The 17,537-nt window shown below is 41.8% G+C and overlaps 1 protein-coding gene across 5 annotated transcripts; it reads right to left on the bottom strand.

The window, feature by feature from the left end:
- Window positions 1-26: 26 nt before the first annotated feature.
- Window positions 27-12,493, bottom strand: COQ10B (coenzyme Q10B). Of its 5 annotated transcripts, XM_075512663.1 has the most exons (6): window positions 12,308-12,465; window positions 10,415-10,557; window positions 8,206-8,352; window positions 6,541-6,733; window positions 3,869-3,970; window positions 27-801 (listed from the first exon to the last, which is right to left on the bottom strand). In XM_075512663.1, exons 2-6 carry the CDS (start codon window positions 10,453-10,455, stop codon window positions 634-636), a joined length of 651 nt encoding a protein of 216 aa, XP_075368778.1. In that variant the 5' UTR covers window positions 10,456-10,557; window positions 12,308-12,465; the 3' UTR covers window positions 27-633. The 5 variants fall into 5 exon arrangements, with proteins under 5 accessions (XP_075368778.1, XP_075368776.1, XP_075368775.1 ...); XM_075512661.1 differs by lacking the exon at window positions 10,415-10,557 and having other exon boundaries at window positions 12,308-12,493; XM_075512660.1 differs by lacking the exons at window positions 10,415-10,557; window positions 12,308-12,465 and adding an exon at window positions 11,545-12,206.
- Window positions 12,494-17,537: the final 5,044 nt, after the last annotated feature.

Here is a 17,537-nt window from a genome sequence, read left to right as displayed (position 1 = left end):
GCTATAGCCGAAACTGCTGCACTCAAATTACAGTACTCCTTATGTTAAACTCACAAGTGTTCAGGCTGTGTTGTTTTTTCTATTGCAGTTGCTGGTCAGACTTCAGCAGCAGCTGGTGACTCCTGACTTACCCTTCTCATTCATTTGGATTAAAAGCACCTGCTACTCGATGCCTGACGCACTGTTCCATACTCCCTGAAGCCAGAATGTCAGTTTCCCTTTGCTCAGCCAGACTTGGCCGAGTTGATGCTGTTAAGTTACCTTCACGCTCCTAATAACTTAAACTTGAGTTAATATGTTACAATGCTGGAAAAAAAAAACCACATAAGCTTGGATAAGGCAGAACTTAGACTGTGACTACACAAACTGTTCGGCAAGTTAATAAACAGCAGCCGGAGATGTCTTGTGTTACAGTAGCTGCCAATTGTCTGTTGCTGGTAACACTTGAAGTTGCACTTGATTGCAGCTTGAACATTCTATATACATCTGGCTGAACAGGTGTGTCTTGTACAGTATGAAATCACACACAAAGCTCAGATATGAAATAGATGCCCCAAAGGAGGAGCATGGCACCTCTTGTACAAATGAAATGTACAAACTAGTTTATAACAGAGGTTGTTACAGTTTTCCCCTCTATGTGTGATGAACTTCATGAAGCATTAGCTCCCGAGGTATGCTTGTTTCTGGGCCGTGGAGTTTGGATGCTCTTCTTTCAAAGGCAGCTACCATCTGCTTTACCACTTCATCAAAAAATAGCGTAGCGAGTTTTGAGTGTAGGAGTGAACGAAATTCAAAAGAAACCTGTTTAAGAAAATAGAGAAGAATTGTTTTTCCTGTATCTACTGTTGTGGTAAAATGCTGTTACAAATAGACAGCTTCATTGAAGAATCTCCAGTTAGTCTGCAAGTAAGCTGTGGGAGAAAGAACAGTTAAAATCATCTAGGGGTGAGTGCGTCTGTGAAGAAAAACCTTATTCCTTGGTCAGAGTACTGTCTCCCTGGGCTTTTCAATTAGAAGAATCATTTTGTTCAGTTCTCTGAAGTAATATTTCAATTTATCTAAACTACCTGTGTTTTATTTAATAAATGATGCATCACAAAATGTAAGTAAAATATTTGGGATAATGAAAAGCTACTGACAAACAATAACTTAGTTACTTTGCACACAGAATTCACTTGGGGACAAAAGTTGTCTCAAGAAAGTCCTGCATGGCAAGACAGCAGACTTACAGGTAAGCTGGGGCAAGCCCAAGAGGCATTTAAAAGCAGCTTGAAATACCAACATTTTAAATCGGTCTTTCCATCTTGATAGCTGTAGTTATGGTACGTTCAAAGAAGAGCAACTTACTGACTAAAGCTACAAATTGGCTTTTGTGTGCCGTATCTCTTACCTGAACACCTCCCGCTCTTGCTCCTTCGCTGCCCTGACACGGGCAGCCAATGTCAGAGTACAGACGTACTGGTGAAGTCCTCTGTACCGAGCCCTCAGGCCTCCTGCTGCAGTGCTCAGAACGGAACTTCTACATTTTCTTTTAGCTACTGAATTTTACAGTTAAACTGAAGCTACTGTAGCAGTTAACAGTTATGGCAGGGGTACAGGGAGTCCACTTTCTCCATCCTCAAAAGAAACAGTTGCTTTTATGTTAAATAGTCTTCAATTATGCTTTTGTGCTGTGCTGGCCTTCAGTCTAGTTAAATAACATCCCCCTAAGGCTGTGGAATCACGTTGTTTTGGAATACACAGCTTCCTGAAATGATTACAGAATTTTCAGGAAAAGAAGCAGGTTGCTCTTCTGCGGTTCTATCACTCCTGCTGTAGCATGTCTTTTGGATTGAGATTTAAGTATTTTTGTCATTCCTGAGAAACTGGCAGATTAAATGCCAAATGGAGCAAATACAGCTTCTCTCAAGTTACTTATGCGTAATGCATGTTAACTGCGGAACAGGAGCACAGAAGTAATTAAATGACTTGGACTGTAAGCCAGGTGTAGCTTCATTTACATTTGCTTGACCTCAAGCATCAGTAAAATTAATGTGCCTTTTGAAAGTCTGAGAGCTGTCACGTAGAGCTCTGCGGAGCGGGGATAACGAGTTTTGCATCATGTTCAGTAACTATGTAAAAACTTGAGGTATGGTATACATTTACAAAGTTTGCAGATGGTAAAAATGGTGGTGTGCTTCAATCTATGCACCAAATCATTTAACAACTGAAACCAAACCAGAAATGTTCCCTGCTGTATGTGTAAGTCTCCTGGCATCAGGCTGGCAACACAGTGATGTTGTAGCTTGTGGGAACTAGCATAACCCAAACCTCAAATTACATTTTCTAAAGCAAATGAGCATTCTTGAAATCAAAGTTTTCTCTCATAAGTATTTGTAATTGCACAATATGTTTTGAGAAGTTTGTTGTGAAATGCTTATCATCCCTATCTGCACAGGCCCAGAGGCAAGTACTGCAGCAGGTCAGTAACTAGCAAGGGTTAGTGTCCTTAAGGACTCACCCTTGTGAGGCAGGCCCCTGCTCAGCTGGCTACATTTGCCTCTGCTACCTCAAAATGGGCTAAGCAGCAAGAAGTATCTATAGTGTTTCCCAAAAAAAGTGAAAGTGTCCATTTTAAGTCCAGTTTTGACACCCTTTAACTGAAGTTCTTGACCTGAAATGTTGAGGTGGCTTGGGGGAGGGGGCGGGGGGGGGAAGGAGTTTTCCTCACAAACTCAGTATTTAGATTATAGGGTTTAAACACTTGCTTAATTCAAGTTTTCTCAACTGATTTATGGCTTGAGTTAAGAGCTAGCTTAGGTACTGGTCAGTAGCAGGAACTGGCACTTATTTGCCTGGAGAAATTCAAATCCCATGAGCAAATAACATGCAAACATCACTGGCAAATCCTATGAGAAATTTTTTTTTTTGAGTACCTAGAGATTCATTTTTACTGTTGAACTGTATGAAGTGCAATACAGCAATAAGTTGAAAGTTATTAACCCAAAGAGATTAATGTGCTTGTTTACAAATACCTCAAAAGCTCTTTTTCCTATTTACAGAAGATAATTTTTAAAGCAGAGTATCCCAGTAGATGGCAGCAGGATCAACCCATTTCTGTGTACTTTTGTAGCCTGTTCTGAACCGCAGCTCAGTTATGTGCTCAATGCAACACCTACTCTTAACACTATAAAACGTAAGAAAAAAATGTGATGACAGACTAAATAGACAAAATGGAAAAGCAGTAACTTGAGTGGAAAACAACCTGTCTGGGAGCAACAGGCTAAATAAGATACTGGATTTAAAGAGCAATAGCCTTGAGCTGCAGTGATATCCCACCACAGACAGAAAAAAAATCTATTATACCTGTATTATAGAAGGAAGGAGTAAGACTTAAAATACATGAAAAAGTAAAATAGGAAGCCAGGAAATTAAATTGACCAAACTGCAGGCCAAACAGGACAGATGGGAGAATACTTACTTTCTGGTACCAAGAGTACTTAGGTTGTAGAGTAATTAAAGGAAATAGCAAAGTATGTTTAGTATTTCTCCCTCTGTATTTGACGGTCTAAAAACTTCAGCATGTTTAGAATTGTATGGCGAGAGATATGGTGAGAGACACCAGAGACTGTACCATGGCAGTCTCGACTGTATCGAGGCTGTTTCATGACAGGCAGACACCTCGCAGAAGGCTGCTGACTCTGAAGGACACTGTAGCGGTTTCCATGTGGTAAAGCTTGCAAATTTTTATTTTAATAGTAGTGACTAAAACTAACTTGTTTTAAAAACAAATTAGTACCAGCCATAAAAAAAACCCAAAAAACACAATTTAAGATACTGTTTCTATACCCTGTACCAAGCATGTGGTAGTCTTAATTACAATACTTACTGAAAAATCCAATGTACATGTCCTTGGATAACCAGGGATACCTGGGCTGAAACGCCACACTGTTTCCAAGTGATTAAATAGTTTTCCGTCTGTGCAGGATGCCTAAAACAAAGTTTAAAAAGCCAAGCTACGATTAGGCTTTTATAGATGTGACAAACTGGTATTACTGAAGTTTGCATTTGCATTTTGTTAAGACGGTGAAGGTCACGGCATAGTTAAAATTAGTCTTATAGTGCAGCCAGCATAAAGTCCTATTTGCACAGTGTCATTTACGGCAAAGTAATTGAATCCCTTTTAAGGGAGAACAACAATTTTTGTGTTGACAGTCATAAAACAGATCCTTAGCGTGATGCATAGAACACCAAAATAATGCTAATGCTATATACCAGAATTTTGAACAGCACTGTTTTAAGCAAACGATATAGATATTTACTGGTTTTATTTCTTTTTTAATTACAGGTATAGAATGTTTTATATACTGATACATAGACTGGTAGTCTTGGGCTATAGGAATGCTTAGCATTAAAACAAACCTGATTGAAGACAAACTCCAAACATCTTCTGTCACAAGATACTATCGTCATCGAGAGCTACCATGAAGTTGGTAAGACTATACACTCAAGTTCATAATCAGCTTATACGTTGGCTTTTAGTTACCAGCGAGCCATATTTAACTAACATTTCAGGAGTGCTTGCATACAATCCTACTTTAAAACAATAAAGTATTTGCAGTAGTTGGCTCCATCGTTTTCACAACAATAAGGTCCTTATTTTCACTCATTTTGTTTTTAGCACATATAGCTAATTTTGTGTGGCTATACTTATAACAAAAGAAGATTGAAAGACATACTTCAAAATCATCCAAATACATAATCTCAGTTGTCTTGGAATTTCTAGAGAGAATTTCTGTAACTGTTTAAATCTTTTTTTACAGGTCTTACTGTTACCACAAGCAGCTCTGTGATAAGCTCAGTAATAAGGTAAGCCATCTCAAAGACTAATCAGCAGCACAAAAATACCTCCATTTTTCTGCCAAGGAATGAGATGCAGTGTCTTACTACTTCTACAACAGAAAGGGGAGGAGTAGAGGGAAGATTAAACACGAAGAGCTGGGCTTGCTTTTCCTGCTGCTGCCAAAAGGGCAGGAAAAATGGGAAAATTGCCAGTGTGTCCCCCTTGCTCCCAACCTTATAAATAACAAACTCACTCCGTGCTTTCCTCTGCGGCAAGAGCTGCTGCTACCAGTCTGATTTTTCCATTGCTCAAGCACTGCTGCCGTAAGCAACAAATCCGTGCTTATTTTGTCGCCACCATGCTATGTCACCACCCGCTATGCTAGACCACCATGCAACCTGCCTTTGCCCAGAGTTATTTCTGAGGACAGTGAAGTAGACCAAACACAGTCGCTTCTCTAGAAATGTTCCTACAGTTATATGAACATAATGTAAACTTCTAGGAAAAATAATCCCAGCAGAGAAAACACTAATGAGTCTAGGAGGAGAAAATCTAAAGAAACAGTTCTCATCACTACTTCCATGATCTTTTCTGAGACAAGAAATCCTCTTTTGAGTGAATTAGAGGTAAGAGAGTTGGTAAGCCAATCTGATAGCTATGTGAAAGGAAAAAGCCAGTCTTGTCAGGGAAGACTCAAAAGGGAAAGCAGTCAGCATGTAAAATGCAGATTTTCCATTGTAGCTGTTTAACTTTATTAAGAAAGGGAGAAAGATTTTTTTTCTTTGCAGAATCAGTAAGTACCTTAAATAAAGGCACTTTGCATATTCCCTTTCCAATTCATGTCTCCCTCTGTACTTAAGAAACCCAGTTTCTGTTTTGAGCAGTGTCTCTTAAGAGGAAGCCTAGAAAATAATAGTGAAATAGGATATCCAAACAATTATCTTGAACAGCAATCAACTGTTGTAATTCCACTAGTTATTCCAAAAAATAGTCAAGATCTGCCACGTGAAGGAAGAGGCAGTTTTGCTGTCAGGAACCTGTTCTGAGCTGTTCTTAACCAAAACAGAATTGAACATATAAGGCAAACTAGTTAGAATATCCAGACATCATTTAAAATTTCTCCTTTGACATTTTTATTTTAATTATTGCCCTTGAAAAGCTGAAAGGAGGAGAAATACAACTGCTTCTCTTCTGACCAAATTAATTCTAAAAAATTGACTTTAAATCCACTCTTCTATCTTCTCATCAATACACTGAATAACAAGCTCTTCAGCAGGTCATACACTTAAGTTTAAGGCTTCTCATATTAGCTAGTTAAAATTGTCAGAAGAAAAGTAATGGCAGGTATCAATTTTGCTAAGGCATCAGAAGCTACATTTGTCAAAGATAACTTTTAAGTCGGTATTAATTTTGCATTTAGAGAGGCTTGGACAAAATTATAACAAAAACAAACAAAAAAGAGGTATACCTTCATTAATGGCTGCTAGTTTCTCCAGCAAAAGGAAATTAAAAGGCAGTTCTCCCCCATCCCCCGGCCATTTGGCAGCTTATGTTTTAAAAGCACATTCAAATTCTCTCCAGTTACCTAAGACTTTAAACAAAAGCCACACAAGTTTTGAGCCACACAAAGCACTTCCAGCATCAATTTTGTTTTGAAGCACCAGTGAATTATTTGAATTCAACAAACAAAAGTTACAGCTAAGAAAAAAAAAAGTTACCTTAACTAAATGTGGTCTCACTAGGGTAACAACCGATGTATACCTCTCTACTACAGGAGGGAATCCTATTTCTAGCTGTGCTTTGCAGTATCCAGAGCGCTTCGATAATATATCTGACTTTTTACACCAAGGAACAAATAGTTTGTAATTCTCCACAACAGCAACAACTTCATACATTTCCTGCATAGAATACCTGGAAACAGAAATACGAACATTAGTTACAAGGTATTTTAACTTCCAATTCAGTATTTAAAAGTTTCAATGATGGTATAAATGGCATAGGCAGTTTGGAAGGTGAACATACAGTCACCTGAAAACACTACCACTGTTTTTGGAAATGGAAAAGAGGAAAAAAAAAAGAGTAAAACTGGTAGAAGTCTTTGCATAAAGATGCAAAACACCACACAACATCCAGCAGTAAAGTTAGTGAACAGTGAACCTGGTGTCTGCTACTTTCTGCAATATCAGGTAAATATGCATACATTTCAAATAGAAAAATATTTTTTCCAGCACAGCTGTGTCTTTATTTAGGTAGATCTCAGATATTCATCATAAAGAATCCACACTTCATGGCTTCCAAGAAAAGGTGTATCAAAACTAAAGTACTTTACTTCATAAGGTTTAAATAAAGGAACACTACTTTCCTTATTTTAGCCCAAATAAAAAAGCTTAATTAAAAAATACATGCAATGGAAAAAACTCACAGCATCACAGAATGGCTGAGGGTGGAAGGGACCTCTGGAGGTCATCTTGTCCAACCCCCCTACTCCAGCAGGATATTGAAATCATATGAAAGAATATGATGGCAACATTTTAGTTGATTCTACTGTAATGTGGCAAAGTATTACATAGCTATGGTTTTTAATTTTTAGTTCTGACTCAGAAAAGAATTGAAGCACATGCTTAATTCCAGCTGTGTTTAAAATGAAGCATATGTTCAACAGTACTCAACAGTGAGTACTATTGGACAAAGGCTCTTTTTAAGTGACTATGCAAAATGTGTTGCAGTTCAAGAACTATCACATAAATAAATGTTAAGCATAGTCAAAAAATAATGCTAATAAAGAAATAGTTCATTCTATTGTGGACCAGAGACTGGGGTCAGATCCCAGTCTCATTAAATTAACTGGAATTTTCCCACTAGCTTTAAGGCAAACAGGATTTCAAAATCTTTTTCTATGTGCCTAAGTTTCTTCATCACACAACTAATTATTTTCCTTCTTTTAAAGAAAGAAGGAAATCTCGAGAAGTACACCATAATGTAAGTGCAAACATTGGCATGTATTTGGGACAGAAGGGAACAAACTGAGAGTTTTCACACCTGTTGGTTTATTCCCATTTCCTCAGATGAAATTAATAGTGTATTCTTCCTTTTCAGGGTTGTTTTTGTTTTGTCATGGACTAGAAGGGTTATTTCTGCTGTTTCTTTCTGTGAGGCAAGGGGTTTGGGTTCCTACATTCTTTATACTCAATTTCAGACTGGAAAAGCCTGATGTCTACAAATTCTGAAAGTCAAAACTCCTTCCTAGTCTCCAACTGGGCAGAGTCATAGGGGCATGTGTCTGCAGGGATGCTCAGTCTTTGAACGTCTAGCATTTCGGATTAATCACAGCAAACACAAAATCGATAAGCATATAAAGTCTCTTTCCACACTTCTATACAAACCCTATAATTCTTCTTTCCGAATATTCTTTTCTTTTATTTACTAGTGGAGCAGCAATTTTGAAGAAAGTTCTTGAAAAGGTATGGCTCATTACAGGTACTTGCAAAGGAGAAATTCTGGTCATCAGAATACCACAAGAAGCCAAGTGCCTGAAACAGTGAAAATGCTTTTAGATGCATTTCGTATCAGCAAAATAAATAACACCACATTCAGGGAGACAAACAATCTCTTGTATAACGTCCAGAAAATGTCAGATTCAGATGGAAAACCAAAGGCTCGTAACAGTATACAAACCATTAAAAACACAAGGAGGACTTTTTTTTTTTTTCCTTAGGAGAAACTAAAAATAGCCCCCAGTCACGAGAAAAGTAACTGGCAGAGTAAAATACAAAGGCCCTCATTAAACATTGGCTTCATGGCAGCCCGAGTTCACGTACAAACCTCATATGTACTTAATTTGCAGAACAGGCTTTCTTAATAGCAAAATCAAAGCATAGTCTGCAATACTTTACCCTTTCGGAATACGCAAAGAAGAGGAGGTTCCACTTGGAGATACAAAGTTGAACTCTGCTGTAATCCCTCTGCTGCCGTCCTTCTCTTAACAGGACAGTTTCATTTTGAAAGTCCTTTCAGAAAGTGCATTGCTTACCCAGCTTTCAAAATTTCCTTCAGAAAATATCATGCAAAGCCTTGGACACAGTGTTTTCATAAATAAAACTTAACAAATTACCTTTAAAAATGCTAGTAATTTTAAGATTGCACCTCAGTGTTCTCTGTTTGTGAACATCTACACTAAAATCTAACAAATATTCATTGTGATTAATAGGTCTGTTCTGCTAAATTATCGATTTTGCCTAGATCAAGTCAGTTAAGACACAAAATGCTACCTCAAAAGCTCTGATTTTTGGCACCAGGAAGTTAAAAATGTCACTATTTGCTGTCAGTGATTCTACAAACACAAGCTAAGGAGCAACCTCTGTCTTTTACTGTCCTTTCTCTAAACAAACAACCAGGACTGTACTTCTGGATTCACATAGTCAAAAATGGAACCAACCTTCCCCACTTAGCATTAGGCTTATTTGGTGGTTTGTTTGGTTGTTTTGGTGTTGTTTTTTTTAACACAATGAACAGATAGATGCATTTTTTACTAACCACCAAAGTAGTCTAGCAAATTACAGTTACCGATTTTAAACAATTAAAATTATTGTTAACATGTTCTTTAAAAATCAAAATAACTTTGAATTCTAAAGAAACACAGTAATAGTCTGGGACTGACCGCATTAGCTTATGTGGTTGCTGTATTAGGAGACAGACAAATAATAAATTAATATTCAGTTTAGAGGAAAATCAGCAGCAGCAGCAGCAGCTGATTAGAAACAATCTGTACAGACTTTTAAAAAAAGAAATAAGCAACTGTGATACAAAGCGAGATGACTGACAACACAGATTGTAATCACTGCAGTTGAAAAGGAATTACTTAAGATGGGACAGAAGTATGGTGTCGAAATTAAGAAAGAATAGGTTGACTTTAAAAGTCTTTAGACAACAAGCTCTGCAAATGTTTGCAACTGTATCTCAAGGGATGGGGACATAGCCTGTTTTTTTCCACAGAGACGGGACAAGACTGTTATGGAAAAGCACTGCTTTGACAGAAACGCTGGAAGGGTGCCAGTAACACTGTAGCTGCCTCAACCAGATTCATAGAAAGTGTTCAAATGTTTGGGCCAGACCTCATTCTGGAGAGCTAATTTAAATTACTTTCCCCATCTGGGGCTACATACAGTACACAGTCCAGACTAGTTGCTGGGTTTCTTCTCTTGGTTTTTTTACTGTAATGCTATGCCAGTATATTGTTTCGTACAGTTTTATCTAGACTTGTTTCAGCTACAAGGCTAAAAAACAATTTCTACAAGTAATCTTTTAGCTGCTGTAAGACAATGTCCTTTCCACAATTATATCGCCATTCAAGGAAGGCAAGGTTAAGAGAGGTTATAATGCTAACAAACATGGTGAGAATTCATCTCTCTCCCAACTTTATCTGAAGAAAAACAGATGCTATGAGAATGTGCTGGGCTCAGTCCCAGTTCAGGAAAGCATACCTCTTCAAGAAATCACAAAAGCACGTATTTCAATGGACTGTCACACACATTTTTGTGAACCTGATCAAGGCCACAGAAGAAAAGCCAAGTCCACACTAGAATTTAGACACACCTACCACCTCTGTATTTATCCTCTGATGGTAACAGAACCATGTCCACTCATACTGCTCTTACAGCATCCTTTAATTCCTGCCACGCCCTGTTTTCTCCCTAAACATTTGGGCACAGATCACTGTATCACCTGACTTCCATGACCTGAAAAGGAAGTATTTACTGGTGTATGGTATACATATGTAAGCGATCTATATTCAGTGATTATTTTTAATAGCTACAAAATTTTCTAAGCCTAAATTAACATATTTTTGAAAAAAGGGATCTCGAACTCCTGACTATAAAGGCTGAGGTTAGCAGTAAGAGCATGCCAGGCCAATTGTGCTGTTATCCCAACTGTTACTTCCATAAGGTTAGTGATACCTGATGGCCATTTTATGGTCCGCGAGATACGAGTTGATCTCATTCAAATTCTTTGTCAACAGCTGTTCACATCCCAAAAAATGAGTGTTGCCAACAAGTGTCCTCATTAGCATCTCAGTCGGAATAAGCACAAGAGACTAATTTACCACCTGATTCCTTGAAGTCTGCTACTCAGCACAGTAAGGGGCCCGCCAAGTTGACAACAGGTACAGAATGTACACCAATGGCAACTGCAAGACGTGAAAGCATACCCAGCTTCAAGGCTACAAATAATACAGCACCATTTTGGATGCAGGTTGCACTTGCTTAAAACCAGCTGCCAAGATTCTTGTAGCTTACACTAGAAACATTTTCAAACTTCAGTTGCAGCCGGTTACTTAATGAGTTTCCTTGTACTGCACACCCTTCCCAGTAACTGATTTTTCCCTCAATTCAGGACTCTAATACGTTATTTAGAAAATAGCAATTTTGTTTAGCAGGATTGCACTATTTTAATATTGCAAACACATCCTAAAGATTAAAACACAAAGGATATACAGTAAGAAATGTGGTCCAAGTAACATGGCAGATTATAGCACTGCACAGTAACACTTATGTCAAATGACTGCTTGAAATTTGACATCATGAGCCAATCTCTACTCCACTTTTTCACTGGTTTTATGAGGATGACAGTAAGATTTTGAATTTAACAGAGAAACACAGCAGCACTGCCATAACAGTAGTAACAGGTGAATCTTTTTTCCCCCTCTTTTAAGATTTTCAAATTACATTCTCTCTTGTCTGCTCGTTCTTTTTCTTCCAGTTACAAGATCAGCTCTTCTCCCAAAGCATATTTTGTTTTTCCAGTTGTTCCAGCCAGCCTTACATGGGATCAGGGGATAAGGAACTTGTTGCATTATCCGAAGTGGAAAACATCTGGGCATTTTACTCAGTTTTTCGCTTCTTTTATGGATTGCTTAAAGTTATGCAACTGGCTCAAGCAAAGAGGCGGCAAGTTTATAGTCTGAAAATCGTTTGTTCTTCCATCCGCACTGGCCGCGTCGGAAGTAGCCAACAGCTACCGAAGCTGAGGGCAGCGCAGCCGCCCCCGGGGGACGCAGAGCCGGAGGGGCCCTGGGAGTACCTGCCCTCTCCCCTTCCCCAAAGCCGCCAGCTTCTCGCCGGGGCAGCACCGGGCAGCGCCACGCTGCCCCGGGCGCGGCGCGCCGGCCAGGGGCTCGCCCAGCACCGCCCCGCCGGCTGCAAGGCGCCCAGGCGCGTTCACTCTGGAGCATACCGAGGGACCGCGCGCCTCAGGCGGCCCCTCCCCGCCCCCGGGCCCGGCCCTGGCCCTGGCCCTGGCCGCCGCGCCGCGGGGCTACAGCGGGGCCGCTCGGCGGGCGGAGGGCAGCCGGGGCCGGCCGGGCGCGCCGAGGGGCGGTGCGGCGGTGGGGCCCCGGCACGGCACGCCACCAGCCGCGGCGGTGGGAGGAGCCGCGGCGGCGGGGCCCTGGCTGTCACCCCCGCGGTCACTCCGCCTCGCCCCGCGTACCTGACAGCGGCCGGGCGCGGCGGCGGGGCGGCGGCGAGCCCGCCGGCCAGCGCCCTGCCGAGCGCCCGGCCGCTCCGCGCCATCTCGAGCCCCGCTCCTCGACGGCTGCCCCGCCCGCCCCCGCGCGCTGCCTAACGGCCGCCAGCGCAGAGCCGCGCCCCCGCGCACGGCCCAACCGCCTATCGCCGCCGGCCGGCGCGGGCGGAGGGGCGCGCGCAGTCACGAGACAGCTCGGGCGCGCGCGGGGGGGGGGGGGGAGGCCCTTCGCCTGATTGGCCCGGCGGCGCGCGAGCCCCGCGCACGGCTATAATTGGGCTTGTGCGCGCGGGGCGCCCCCCCAGCGCCTCACGGGGCAGCGGCGGCAGCGGGGGCGGCCAGGCCCGGCCCCGCCCCTTCCCCGCATCCCCCCGCTTCCCCCCGCCGTCCCGCAGCGCGCGTGACCCGGGAGGAAGGGGGCCGGGATCGCCGCCAGGCCGCCTCTGAGGGGCGGCAGCGCGGCCTCCGCGGCGGAAGGAGCGCGGCGGGAGGAACCCTTCGTGGTGGGGCCGGCCTGGAAGGGCCCCTCGGCACCCGGCGGGCGGGAGGGAGGCAGGGCCTCACCGCCTATCCCGCGCGTCCCCCTTCCCCTTCCCTCAGCAGAGGGCTGCTGACGCCAGTGTGTACCCATCTGGGGCTTAGCCTGCTTCTGCTCGGTGCAGGCTGAAGTTCAGAATAATCAAGGTCATTAAAACTTGCCAGGGCCTCCGTAGCCCTGGCTATAATCACAGAGCATCGGTTTGCTAAAAATTGAAACAAGAAACTCGTACTGTTATATGCTGTCTCATAATTCACCTTTCAAATACCACCTCCTTCAACAAAAGTGTGTTTTAACAACTATCCTGCAACTGAAGAACGTACATCATACATCTCATCATACATTTCATAGGTAATATGTGTTACACAGAAGCTGTTTAAAAGTAAGTCTGCAAAATCTATTTCCATAAAATAGTTTGGTTTGGTTTTGGTTTTTTTTTTTTTTTGTAATTTAGTACCTGGTGGGCCATTCAACTCTTGACTGGGAATCTTGAACTGAGACATAGTTCTTTCACTTCATCGTATTTACACATTCTTACTTGAACATGGGTCTGGGCTGTATCAGAGTAGAAAAACAGCTTGGATACATTGTCGACAACGTCTCTTCAACTATGGGATGAACCCATTCCCACTCAAACGCAACTAGAATTTTACATCCGATGTAAATTAAACTTTTAGATAAAGCAGTTGAATGCCGAATGTGTGGAAGGGGAGAAGATTTCTGGACAAAACAACAGTTCAACTACGTAAGTCCACATATACATCCTCCTTGCCATTAGCAAAACCACTCATTATTAAACACCACCACCACCAGTTTGGATAACCGAAACTCACCAGAGCAGCTCTTACTTTATCACATCAGGGTATGGTGTTTTTCAGATAGGCTGTTCTGTAGCGAGCTCTTCATATTGAACTCAATGAAAACCAGAAACATGTACAAACCCGTGTTCTCCAATGCAGGAGAAAACAGCAAAGCCAGAAATGCAAAAAAAGCCCAAATCCTTATTACTAATCTCATCTGTGTGTTCTGTCACTTCCATTAGAGCCGCTCTTCCTTGCTGGCTTCTGTGTTTGCCGTGGGAGTGTGGTCTGTACCTGTTGTTCCACCTTGCTTCTGTGGGTCAGGAATTACCTTTTTGAGAGTTGATGTCTTTTAGCATTGGGAATAACTGGAGGATCAAGTGTCGAGAAGCACAAGATGATGGATGTCTGAAGGAACTCTGAGGTTTTTTGCTTTATTTGGTTTCCTTAGTAGGCTCAGAAATACAGACATAACAGTCCTTACACCTTGCTTGGTATCTGCTGTTGGAAATGAGATTTGCATTTACTAACTTTGACAGGAAGAGTGGCCCAAATTAATATTTAACACCAGAGACATGCAAGACATTTCTCATACACCAGAAAGAACCATGCTGTATGACCAAAAAGAAATTTTATTGTTTTTTTTTCTAAATGCCGTTTTTGTAATCCTACCACCATGAGAAAAGGTTCAGCTTAAATGTAATTATGAGGTTTATACTGTTTTAAAAACATTTAAGAATTTTAAGGACCATTTTAAGTGGGCAGAGAGACAGAGTCAATCTTAGATGAGGCAAGAATATCCCTGTTTAAAAGTAGGTTATTTTTTACACAATACATTCTGCTGTGTTCCTACAGATGACTGAATAGGGCAGCTAGTTTAGTATGCTCCTTTGGCAGCTGAGTAAAGCAAAAATAAAACAGTTGTATTCCTATTTATAAATGAGTTTTGAATAACACTTGCCATTGAAGTGTCCCCAAATTGTGAAGTCTCACACCCATACGTTTAGGCTGGGAGAGATGACCTACAAGCATAGGTGATGATTAAGTTGCTAGTTACATGAACTGCAAATGATGCAGCTAGGAATTAAGGGCAGATTTACTATTTCACACTTAAGTGGATTTATCAGGAGCTACAATATAAAATCAAGAGAATTTTCTTATATTTCATATAGCACCAGTGAACTGGGTGTGCTGGCATAGCAATAATTAAAGGATTTGGCTGTAAACCTGTGTGCAAAGCCTTAGACTTGTTACACCTTCATAAGATTTTGGTGGGCCTGTAAATCCAAAAGAGGTTAAAACCTCAGTTCTTACTCACTCACAGCCAGTTCTGAAATCCAGCTGCTCTGTTCGTACCCTGTCCCACTTCCAAAACAATACAGGATGTATTGATTTAACTGCTACGGAAGAACACGATCAGCACTAAACCACCTGGACACCACCCTCAGCTTCTGGAAGGCTGGGGGAGGATCGCTCCTCCAGGAAGGCTGTGTCTTTTGCTTCTCCTTGGGGCTGGTGCAGCCCTTACCCAACCACCCTCCCCCTGCCAGCCCTGTGGTGCTGCGCCAGCTATGGCACAGGCCTCCTGCGGGCCTGAAGCCTGGTTCCTCTCGAGATAAAATCCGCAAAAGGATCCTCAGACTCCCCCAGGGGAGCCCACGGTGCTGCAGGAGCACGGATGACTGCCCCATCCCCTCTGTCATTTAGGTTGGTCAGCCTGTCCTCACCAGCAGTGACAGACAAAGCTGGTTTGTGTTCAGGTTACACATATATCTACGGTGCTGCAAAACACAAAGCAGCTCTCATTCAAACCCCTCCAGAAAAGTTTATCATCCAAAGCGTGGGTTTTTAACTCATTGGCTTTTCAGTGAGAAAAAGGATCCTTTCTACCTTACTACTTCTTCACATCAGAAGCAAAAATGGCACTGGAAGAGATTTTACTTCATGCTATTTTTTTCTTGCTCATATTGTGTGAGAAACTTTAATTAAGTTTCTACGGAGCTGAAACATAGCTGCTGTTGTTAAATATTTCCTCTCTTTGAGTTAAGAATTTTTGCCCTTACCTTTAATAGACACTTAAATGTCAGTAAACTGTCCCTGGCACATGAAGCTAAGCACAGACCTGGGGTAAATCAAAGGACCGGGAGTTTAGACCAGGTTTGTGGCTTTTTGCATAATGTCAGCTCATTGTGCAGTTCTTTATAGCGCTGGGTGTAGGGAAAAAAAGAATAAAAATAAAAAGTTCTTTTTGGAAGAATCAGTGGAAGGGTGTAGTCAGAAGTTCTTTGAGTGAACCAGTGCCAGAAACTTCTACTGGCACAATAGATGGGGTCAATCAAGGACAGGCAAAGTGGCTGGATAGTTCTTTCAGCAGCAGTGCCAGCAGTAATAGCTTAATCTGGCCATGAAATTGGACCTGAATCGGTTACGTAAAGCAGGACCTCACAGGTCTGTAACTTAGGTATGATTCCAGGTCCGCAAAGCTTATGGGCTCTTAAATCCAATCTGTTTCCAATCCATACAGGAATCTCCGTGAAGTGTATGTACATGTGTATGTGGGGGAAAGGGACGGGAACTTGGGCAGGCAAAACGGGACCGGTAAACCACTAAGTTACTACCCTCTCTGTATCCTGTGGAAGCTATGCGATAGAGGTACTGGTAAGGAGCCAAAAGTACATATTCGAGGCTTTGACAGGCAGACACAAAGAACCTGGGGCAGCATACAAAATTTGGCAGTGTGGGGGGAGAGACACAAGCAGAAAGCAGTTTTCTCATTGCTTCATCACAGCACAATTCCTGCTTGCTCTCACAACACAGAACTCCCTTTTATGTGGGAAATGGCATAGTCCAAAACTACTGTTTAAAAGTGTTCCTTGGGATCGCAACCTCTGAGCTCAGTTCTGTTTAATAACAGAGGAAATGCAATATTGCAACTGTTCTGCCTAACATAATTTGGAAGTCAGGCTGAAGAAACAAGAGAAAGTTACTGCAAATTGATCTTCATAGTGAACCCGAGCATGTGACATTTACTTAAAATAGTTACATGCATTAAATTCTTGCAGTAGGGAATTAGTCTGCCTCGACCTTACCCTCACATGTCCCTGGGCAGCTCAGTAAATATCTCCTTTTGTAGCCTATGAGTTTGTGCAAGTGCATCTTTCTAGAAATGCAGAACGTGAGTTTAATAACACTAAGAGAAGGACCAGAAGACCCTCTTGCACCTTCAAAATGACAGTTCCGCTTAGGAACATTTGAATACACGTAGGTATGTAAAATATTACAAGCAGAACTGTTTGGTGTTTTACTTAGGTTTGTGCTTACTACTACTAAAAGTTGAGAGAATAAAAAATTAGCTCATTCACAATGCTTGACTATGAGCGAGAGTTTCCAGGGCTTTGCATGTGGACAGAATCACTCCCGTTCAGCTATGATGTATACTGTAGACAGTGATGTTGAAATATGACATCAACAGAACCGGGGAAAAAAGTTCACAGTTTCCAAATGAAATGCAGAAGCTGCATAAGGACAGTGATTGCAGAACAGATAAACAATTTCTGTTTACATTCCCACCTAGGTCACGTTTCATAACCCTGTGAGCATTCCTCCTGCTCTCTTCGAGACTATGTCGAGTTTATCCGTGTCTTTGTTGAACTTTAGAGTCCCAAAATGAACTCCATCATCATGTACTCCACCAGTGGTTTTGACTGGGCCAAGTAAAGTGAAACGATTGCTTTCCAGGTTTTATATGCAATGCCACTTTTAATGGCCTAGAATTAGATTTACTTCCTCTGCAGCAGCATGTTGCTACTGATAGACATTTAGCTTTGATTTGCTATCCGCATGCGACCACTTTCTG

This window comes from Mycteria americana, chromosome 9 (assembly GCF_035582795.1).
Source record: "Mycteria americana isolate JAX WOST 10 ecotype Jacksonville Zoo and Gardens chromosome 9, USCA_MyAme_1.0, whole genome shotgun sequence".
NCBI lineage: Eukaryota > Metazoa > Chordata > Aves > Ciconiiformes > Ciconiidae > Mycteria > Mycteria americana.
Note: the sequence above shows the minus strand (reverse complement) of the source record. Positions and strands in the feature narration are given on the sequence as shown.